This window comes from Loxodonta africana, chromosome 24 (genome assembly GCF_030014295.1).
Source record: "Loxodonta africana isolate mLoxAfr1 chromosome 24, mLoxAfr1.hap2, whole genome shotgun sequence".
NCBI lineage: Eukaryota > Metazoa > Chordata > Mammalia > Proboscidea > Elephantidae > Loxodonta > Loxodonta africana.
In genome coordinates this window covers 47938838-47948615 of record NC_087365.1, presented here as the reverse complement: position 1 = coordinate 47948615, position 9778 = coordinate 47938838, and the positions used below count along the sequence as shown (strand labels likewise).

The 9778-nt window shown below is 51.5% G+C and overlaps 1 protein-coding gene across 3 annotated transcripts in view; it reads left to right on the top strand.

The window, feature by feature from the left end:
* The first annotated feature begins 3093 nt into the window (after positions 1-3093).
* PREX1 (phosphatidylinositol-3,4,5-trisphosphate dependent Rac exchange factor 1) overlaps positions 3094-9778 on the top strand; it is a 221784-nt gene continuing 215099 nt past the window's right edge. For all 3 annotated transcript variants that reach the window (XM_064276180.1, XM_064276179.1, XM_064276178.1), the window contains exon 1: positions 3094-3327. In XM_064276180.1, coding sequence (XP_064132250.1) covers positions 3109-3327 — 219 coding nt within the window. In that variant the 5' untranslated portion in view covers positions 3094-3108. The remainder of the gene's footprint in view (positions 3328-9778) is intronic.

Below are 9778 nucleotides of genomic sequence, written 5' to 3'. Positions count from 1 at the left end.
GTTCATATCCCTGATCTAATGTAAAGGGAGTTTCCCTGGGGTGTGGCCTGCACCACCTTTTATCTCTCAAGAGATAAAGGGAAAGGGAAGCTAGCAGAGAGCGTGGGCCTCATACCACCAAGAAAGCAGTGCTAGGAGCAGAGTGTGTCCTTTGGGTAGAGAAGCTCCTAATCCAGGGGAAAATTGATGAGAAGGCCGACAGAGAGAGAAAGCCTTTCCCTGGACCTGACACCTTGAATTTGGACTTTTAGCCTACTTTACTGTGAAGAAATAAATTTCTCTTTGTTAAAGCCATTCACTTGTGGTATTTCTGTTATAGCACCACCAGATGACTGAGACCGTATTTTATTATCCTCATTCCATAGATGAGTGAAATGAGGCACAGAGAACTTAAGGAACTTAGTTACAGTTGTACCATCTTTCAGTGTCTTCCTTATCACTAGGGGTGGAGATGAAGGGGGAGAAACATCCTGGAGGAATCTGAGGGAGAAGAGAATGTTGAAGAGATAGGATGGGCCAAGGGTAGGCTCCATCTATAAATGCAGAAATATCTGAATGGCCTTTTTGGCAGTGCAGGCAAATTCTTGGGTGAAGTATGGGATTTGTGTGTGTGAAACAAATATCTCTGTGAACTTGAAGCTGACTTTCCTGAGTCACAGGCTGTGAAGGGGACTGACATTTATTGAGTACCTACTATGTTTTTACTATGTGTCAGCTATCTGTGTCAGGTACTTTATGTCAGTGGTTCTCAAGCGGGGGTGGGGGGGATTCTGTCCCCCACAGGACATCTGGCAACGTCTAGAGACATTTGGTTGTCCCAGCTGGGTAGGGAGTGCTACGGCACCTTGTGAGTATATGCCCAATGGTAAATGTCCCACAATGCACAGGATAGCTGCCTATGACAAAGAATTATCTGGCCCCAAACGCCAGTAGTCCCAAGGTTGAAAAACCCTGCTTTACGTAAGTTTCACTCTCATGAAGACCTCCATTTTACAGATCAGGCTCAGAGAGGTGAAGTGTCTTGGTCAAGATCACCCAGCTAGTTCAACTTGGAGCTGGGATACAAATGCAAGCCTGTTTCATTCCACGGCCCATGAAAAATACATGACGAACTTAAAGATGAGCCTCTGACGGAGCAGTGTAAGGTCATACAGCTTTTAAGAGGCAGAGCTCCTGCAGTTGCCTAGAAGTGAGACTGCTACTTTTCTGAAAAACTCAGGAACAAAAGGTCAGCTACCTTTTGGACATAACTGGTCTCCACCAGCCATGACTTGCAGGATCCCCTACCTCACACCCTTTACTCTCTGTCCAGGGGAACAGCACTCATCCCTCAAGGTCCAGATCAAATGCTGCCTTGCCCCTGGTCCCAAAGAAACAGCTCTGTGGGGGCTGAAGCCACCGCATATTCTCCTTGTGTTCTTAGGCACTTGCGGTATTTACAGAATCCACGGGGAGAGCCAGTCTAGGTGTTTGGAACAGAAGATAAATATGGCAGTAAATTTCCTACCCAAAGCCACTCTAGTCTAGAGGGGAAGATTAAATGAATCAACCAATCTTACCGGGGAGATAATACAATCTCTGGCCCCTTAAATAGGGGCTGGTTAGCGATTGTGGGGGCAGTCTGGAAGGTGGAGCCAGGCCAAGAGGGCACTTCACACATGTAAAATAGGACAGAGTAGAACTGCCCCATAGAGTTTCCAAGGAGCACCTGGTATATCTGAACTGCAGACCTTTTGATTAGCAGGTGAGCTCTTAATCACTACACCACCAGGATTCCCAACAATAATAAACAAGAAACATTTACAGAAAACTTTCTAGGTGCAGGACACTGTTCCAAGTACTTCCCATGAATTAACACATAATCCCACGCAGGACCCTATGAGGTAGGTAGCACTGTTATTCCCTTTGTATTGATGCAAAAACTGAGGCTCTTGAGGGGAGGAACCTGTCTAAGATCACCCAGCTAGCAAGTGAGGGAGCCAGGATCCGAACCTGAGTAGTGGACTCTAGGCCCCAGAGCTCCCTCAACTCTCCTTACTGTCCTCTGGGGCAGGTGAGGACGGTTATCAAAGCCACACAGAGCAGCCGGGTTTCCAAAGGTTTCATCCCAAGTGGTGGGTGAATGGAAGAGGGGTGCAGCGATGGGCGTCTTACAGCTGCCTCCTGAACAGTAACTCGAGGGTAGGTAATAATTTCTTCTGGAAGAGGTGGAAGGGCAGGGTCACTCTCTGGGGACAAAGAATTTCGGAAAGAAAATAAAAAGGAGGAATGAGGGAGAGAAAAAGCAGAGGGAAAGAGAAAAGAGGGAGAGACAGCGGGCCATGCGTCTTCCTTCCCAAGGTCGTGGTAGCTCCCGAGGGCACCCAAAGGTGTCCCCGGGAGGGAGGCTGCGCGACCGGGGCAGAATACTCCTCTTTTCCTGGAGGCCGGGGGCGGGGGGCGCGCGCGGGGTAGGGTCCGCTCCGCGCTTCCCACCGGTGTTTACTCGGCCCGAGCAGCAGCAGCCGGACCTGCGTGCGTGTGCATGTGCGCAGCGGGTGTCGCGTGTGTCGGGGTGGGAGTGGCGTAGCCCGCGGGGGTGGTGCCACGCGCCCAGGCGCGGAGTTGGTGCGCTTGCCGCTGCGTGCGCGCTGTTCGGGATCGCCGACCTCGCAGGGCCCCTTCCAGAGGTCTTTCCTGGCCTAGTGTCTCGGGCGCCCCCGATCCGGCTGCGCGGAGCTTCCGACGGAATCGCGAGCGCAGGGGCGCGTCTGTAAGGGACTCCGTGCGCGCGCGGAGCGCCTTTGCGGGCCGAGCGCGGCGTGGCACTTGGCAGACGCTCCCTGGGCGGCGGGGGTGGTGACGGGGGGGGGCGCCGTCTGGGAGTCCCGAGGGCCGGCCCCCTCCCGCCCCTCGGCCGGCCTCCGCGAGCTGCCTCCGCCCCCGGCCCGACGCCCGGCCCCCAGTCCCGCCCGCCCGCCCGCCGCCCGCCTCGCCATGCGCCGGGCCCGCCGCTGAGCCCGGCCCGCCGGCGCGCCCCGTCCGGGATGGGGCGCCTGGACGCCTGAGCCGCCGTTCGGCGCGACCTCCGCGCGGGGGAAGGAGCCGGCGCCGCGCGGCCGCGCTAGAATGGAGGCACCCAGCGGCAGCGGCCACAGCGGTGATGGGGCTGGGGACAGCGCCCACCCGGAGCCCCCGGCCCCCGGCGCCGCAGCACCCAGCTCCGGTCCCGGCCCGTGCGCGGCCGCCCGGGAGTCGGAGCGCCAACTGCGCCTCCGCCTCTGCGTCCTCAACGAGATCTTGGGCACAGAGAGGGACTACGTGGGCACCTTGCGCTTCTTGCAGTCGGTGAGTGGCGCTGGGGGCGCGGGGACAGCCCGGGTCTGGCCGCTCGTCCCGCTGCGGAGCGCAGAAGCCTCCAGCCGGAACAGGTCCTCCCAACCTGTGGCCGCAGTCTCCCGGGGCCGCGAGAGTCTCCTCGGAGGCGCCCCGCGGGTCTCGCAGAGAAGTGGGGTGATCGTGCTCCTCCAGAGCTGTGCTGTCGCCTCCCTGGCCGGTTCGCGATCCAGCCCCAAACCGGGGTCTCCTGCACACCATCCCTCCCCGCGGCTCCCCCCCCCCGCCCGCCGTGCGCTCCCCTTTTGTCTTTTTCTTCCCACTCCCCGCCTTTCAAATAGTTTTAAAATCAGTTCCATCGCGAGGCAGGGGCTCTGGGACCCAGGCGCCGGCAGTTTTCGGTCCTGAGTCTTTTCCCCGGACTTGTTCGACTTCTGGTGCACCGCCGAATACTTGTCTGGAGGTGGGGCGGCCCCTAGAAATCATAGAGGCCAGAGTCCCTCCTCGTTGAGTAGAGGAGGATAAAAACCGAAGCCTGGAGCAGGGTCGGAAATGGACAGAACCGCAGGGTAGGAGACCCTCCTTCACTCCCCACCCCCCAGCCCCCACCGGAGTCGGGGAGAGGCAGTTTGGAAGTCACGATTTGGTAGTCCAGGGCCCCTCACCTCCTAAACTGCAAAGCTACAGATTCAGACACTGCTTGTAAAGTAACAAGTTTTTCTGTGCTTGGCACCCGACATATGTCATTCACAGCGTTAACCTTCACAAGTGGTCCGTGAAGTAGGGACCAGCATTTCCCCCAACTTTTAGCTTGGGCGAGTTAGCTTCAGAGAGGTTGAGTGACTTGCCCAGGATCACACAGCTGGTTAAGTGGGGGTATTGGGCTTTGAACCAGAGGAGCCCATCCTGTACTCTAAACCCTTATTCTATGCTGAGTTTTTCTTTCTTTTTTTTTTTTTTTTTCAGTGAGAGGAAGGGGCCACTTCTCTACTCTCTTAGGAAGTGAGAAAAGTGACTAGGGGGCAGAGGAGGAGGGACAGGGCAGAGCCTTGGATGGAAGTTAGGAGACTCAGGGGCTTTAATCTCCACGCCTCCTGCTGGGAGCTCATTTACTCGCCTTCTCTGCTCCAGGAAGTCTTTTAATCCTGGCTCAGGAATGGCCGGTGGGGGGTGGTGGCTCCTTCAGAGACCCCAGAGCTGGGCTCTGCAGCCCCCAGGCTATGGGGGAAAGAGGGAGACTCTGAAACTCTCTGGGCTCCCAGTGGCTTACGGGTGCACCTGGGGCTGTGTGAGATTCGAGTTCCAACTCCGAATTCTGGGAGGAGAGAGCCCTTCTCCCTGTGAAAGAAGGTGTGTGGGTGCATAGGGGGTGCAGAGGCATTGAAAACCATTTGCCCAATGACCTTTCTAGAAAGGCTTGTAAGAGTAAGGCAGAGTTGGCATCTCTTTCCTGTCTCTCCCTCTCAGAAAAGAATCTGCTCAATGTGAAACTGGCAGTTTGTGAATTAAAGATGTAGACAGCACTGGTATCTGTGGGCCCTGTCAATTTCTAGGGAACTCATCACTTCTGCTTCTCAGCCTCTCCCTCCCTGCTCCCCAGTCTGGAAGGGAAACAGGAAACAAACCAGTTTTTATATTAACGGGCAAGAATGGATACCTCTCTATCCCTTGCCCTTGCCCTAAGTGGTGTGGTTCTGAAACAGAGACTGCGTTTGGGTCAACGGTGGTTTAAAATCGTCCACATGCGGAATCCTAGGAAGCTGGGATAATGAAAATTGATTGGGAGCAACCATTCTTATCATTCAAGAAACGGGGGAAAAAAAAAGATTTCTCTAAGTTCTGTGTTATCGCCTTGACACTTTTAATATTCTGAGTTCCTGCAGTTGTTTTGTTGATATGTATCAGTGCTGGGATGATCTGGTTCTGACTTTGACGTCTCGGACCAACCATGTCACCTGTCCTGGCCACAGTTTCCCCACCTGTATAACAAGGGAAGGGAAGCCAGGCTTCCTTCTGGCTTTGTTCTTTGGGGCATCCGTAAGCCTGTGTCAGAAACAGGCTGATTGTGTAACCTGAGCAGATGTACCTCCGTGGTCAGTGTGAGGCGCAGGGGTGCTTTCTTGTCTTTACCCATCAGAAGTGTTCCCTAAACAACCCAAGGCCTTTAAGTTCTGAAAAGCCAGGGCTTAGAGCTTTAGGAACTGCTAATTACCAGGGCTCTCCATGCAACGAGGCTGGCAGCCTGCAGGTTGTGATTGTCTTCGGTCTTCCCACTCTCTCTTCCCAGTCTTCATATTTGCTGAGGGATTTTTCCCCCTGGTAGCTCCTGGCTCAGAAGCCCGCCCAGCAATCCCTCCCTGCTTTTAATTCCATGTGGTAGAGGCAGGCAGTGCAGGGCTTCCCTGGCCCTCTTATGTCCCTGGTTTTAAGGGCTCGGCAGCCAGTGGAAATGAAGCCTCTGTTCTGTGGGACAGAGTAGAACTGCTGCGCAGAATTTCCTAGGCTGTAATCTTTATAGGAGCAAATTGACAGGTCTTCGCTCCTGCAGAGCCACTGGTGGGTTCGAACTGCCAACCTTTTGGTTAGCGGCTGATCACTTAACCACTGCGCCACCAGGGCTCCTGAGGATAATAATGGATCCTACTTTATAGGGTTTTGAAAAGGATTGAGTTGTACGTATATATGTATGTATATACACGTACATGCATATATATGTGTGTATTTTTTATGTATATATAAATAAAGCACCTAGAACAGTGTCTGGCAGGTAGTAAGGCCTATGTTGTTAGTCGTTGAGTTGGCTACAACTCATTGGGACCCTATGTACAATGGCATTAAATGTTATCTGGTCCTGTTTCATCTACAAGATCATTGGTATGCTCGTGTCCATTGTTGGAAGCACTGTCTCTGACAGTATTCTGTCGCAGTCCATAGGGTTTTCATTGGCTAATTTTTGGACATAGATGGCCAGACCTTTCTTCCTAGTCTCTGAGTTCTGCTGAAATCTGTCTAGCATGAGTGACCCTGCTGGCATTTGAAATTCCAGCATCACAGCAACACCACAAGCCACTGCAGTATGACACACTGACAGATGGGCAGGGGAGTAAGGTATATAAATACTAGTTATGGTCATTAATTATTACTGCTATTATAGGATAACTGAACAACTAATCATTAATTGTTATTGTTATTACATCATAACTAAACAACTAATCCAGGTGATTAGGGTTATAGGTTTCAGTATCCAGAGAGCAGAGAGAGTAGTCAGGGAGGGCTCCCTGGAGGAAGTGAGGTCTGAGTCAGCACTGAAAGAAGGATAGGAACTCTGAGTGAGTTTCCTTTTGATGTTCATTTCTTTGAAACTCTGTTGGCAGGAACCAGCAATTTTGTTTGGCTCTGGTCCTAGGACCGTGTGGTTTCTCTAGAATCTCCCCATCTTTCACCATCCTCTTCAGGAACTGGATTGCACCCCGTCTCCCTACCTCTAAGGGCACTGCTGACTTTGGTGCCATGTTTTATGTGCTTAAGAGTCATAAAAAGGAAAGGACCAGCTTTTCCTAGGGATGCTGCGTCTCTCTTGGGGCAAACCATAGAGATTGTAGGAGAAAATGCCCTGGGTTTTTTTGAACCTTGGATCTTAACGCTTAGAAGCCCTGGCTGTGCTGTGCACTTCCTGTGTGCTCTTGGGCGATGTTAGTGATGATAATAATGGTAGTCATTACTGGGTAGATGCTGACACTCAGGAATTATTTACCATCCTTTTAATCTTCCAGTCCCTCAGGGGAGGGGTGCTGTTATCTCCATTGACAGATGAGGAAACTGAGGCAAAGAGAGTTTAAGTGAGCTTCCCTGGGTCATGTAGGCAGCTTGCAAGTGACATTGGAACCCAGGCTGCCCTACTCTAGAACTCATGGCACCAACCACTTTGCAAACTGCCTCTGGCTTATAAAGGGCTCAGCACATGGTTTATTCAGGTGGCAGAGCTGGGATTTGAACCCAGGTCTGTGTGACTCTTAACCTCTGCTGGTGCTGCCTCCTGTTCTGTCTTCTGCAGAATGGACAGAACTGTGGGAGGAATGGACATGGTGGGCTGCCAGGTTTCTCCTCCTCTTTGTGCGTCTGTTTATGGTGTGGCAGTTGAGTGAGGGACTCTACAGCCAGGCTGCTGGTGTTCAAATCCTGGCTTAAACCTACACAGACCGAAGGTGACTCTGGGCTGATCCCTGACCTGCCGTGTGCCTCAGCTGCCTCATCTGTACAATGGGCATAGTATAACAACTACATTGTGGGGGTGTTGGGAAGCTTGAATGAGCCTAAAGTTTAAGCTCTTAGAACACTGCTGAGCACATAGTTGTTGGTGTGCTGTTGAGTTATTTTTCAACTCATAGCAACCCCATGTGACAAAGTGAACTGCGTCACAGGGTTTTCTTGGCTATAATCTTTACAGGAGCAGATTATGAGGTCTTTCTTTCGCTGAGCTGCTAGGTGGGTTTGAACCACTAACCTTTTGGTTAGTAGCTGGGTGCTTAACTGTTGCACCACCAGGGCTCCTGAGGCACATAGTAGGTACTCAGAATGCTAAGGTGGTTTTCCTGGGATGTGCAGCAATCTGAGTGAGCAGGTGAGGTTATCTGAGGCTCCAAAGCTCCCCCCTCAGAGAGGAAGTGAATGATCCCTGGGCCCGGGCCTACCTGGTTCTTGGTTTAGATTGGTTTGAGGGTCCCTCCTTACAAGGGGGGGGACCTCATGCCGATGGGTTCCATGATGGGCATGCCAGTCAGCCAGGCAGGAAGAGAAAGAGGGCCTGGATGGATGGGCAGAGGGACCTCTTAGGCTCCAGGGGTGGGGGTTGGTCAGCAATCCGCTGCAAGGCTCCTTGTAGCCAGGGAGAGAGAGACCTGACACTCCCAGACACCCAGAGAGCCTTCCCTGAGCTGGCTGGGCCTGGGTCCCTGAGGAACAGGGGGTGCGGGCAGACAGCTTCCAGAATGCTTTTTGTGTTTCTGCTTTTGCGGGGAGGCGCTTTGCTTGCCAAAAGAAGAAGTGCGGTTTCGTGTTGTCACTCTTTGTTGGTTTTTAAAAGATTGTGTACTCCTAGCCTCACACAAGGGAGAAATGCTGGTGGGTGGGAGGTGGGGGGCACGGTTTTTGATCCTGCAGCCCGAAGAAGGACCTACCTGGTGCCTTGGAGGTGTCATGAAAAGTCAGATGCTCTATCATCCTGCATGTAACATGATTGTATTTTTGGAAAACAAACAATAGCCATAGTATACTCGTGTACCTTGCATGTATATGGAGCCCTAAGATTAAGCTGCTCAGCTGTTAACTGAAAGGTCAGCGGTTCGAACCAACTAGAAAGACCGGGCAGTCTGCCCCCATAAAGATTACAGCCTAGAAAACCTTATGGGGCGGTTTATACTGTTGCATTGGGCTGCTGTGAGTCAGAATTGACTTCAGGGCACCTAACAACCATGACTTTGTATAAGGTTGGAGGAGCTTGGAGAAAAGCATAGAATGATGTATATTATGTAGAGAAAGGGAGAAAGGCAAGCAGGAAGAAAAGAAAGGAAAAAAGTATACCAAGAAGCCCCGTTTGTAATACTCTTTTTGTATAAAATTATACATGTGATGTGAATATATTGAAAAAAAAATAAGGGTTGCATTTTCAGCATGGCTATAGATTAATGCAACAACAATAGTAATTTTAATTTGCTAACACTCTGATAATGCTAAACATTTGCAAACCCTGTGTCAATTAGGTGTTCTCTGTGTATTAACTCAAAAGTTCTAGATATTATTGTGTTTCCCGTTTTACAAGTGAAACAAAGGCACAGAGAGGTCAAGTTGGTTTCCCAAGATCACACAGCCTGACAGAGCTGGCATTCAAACCCAGGCAGTCAGTCTGACCTCAAACCCCACACTCTTTACCGCGCCTCTGAACTCCCCCAACCTGATGCTTGGTTCACGAGCAGAGTTACTGCTTTTGTGAGACCTCCTTGGCTGCCCGAGTGGACAAGAATGAAGCCAAAAGGTCCAAGTGATCTGAACTTTCAGATGCTGGAGAGCCTGGGTCAGGCCACTCTGGACGGAACCGAACAGCATCCAGATGTCGGTGAAAGTCTTTTGATGATAATTACCCAAGTGTCTGCAGGCGTTAGAGGAGCCCCATCTTTTGCGTATGGAAAACAGAGCCCCGTATAGGTAAAACCAAAGAGAAATTAGACTGCTTTTCTCACTCTGCAAATATTTATGGTGCACCTGCTGTATATTTCAGGCGGTGTGTATTTCTAGACCGTGAGGATGTAGCCGACAACAGGGAAGAAGTTGTCCTTGTCCTAGGAGAAGGATGACCCATCAGACATGCTGCAGCTTGTGTATCAATTGAGTACGTTCTTCAGATGGGCATCCTGGAAGCCCATGTCCTTAATTATTCCAGCATCTGCCCTTGTGACCATTTATTTGT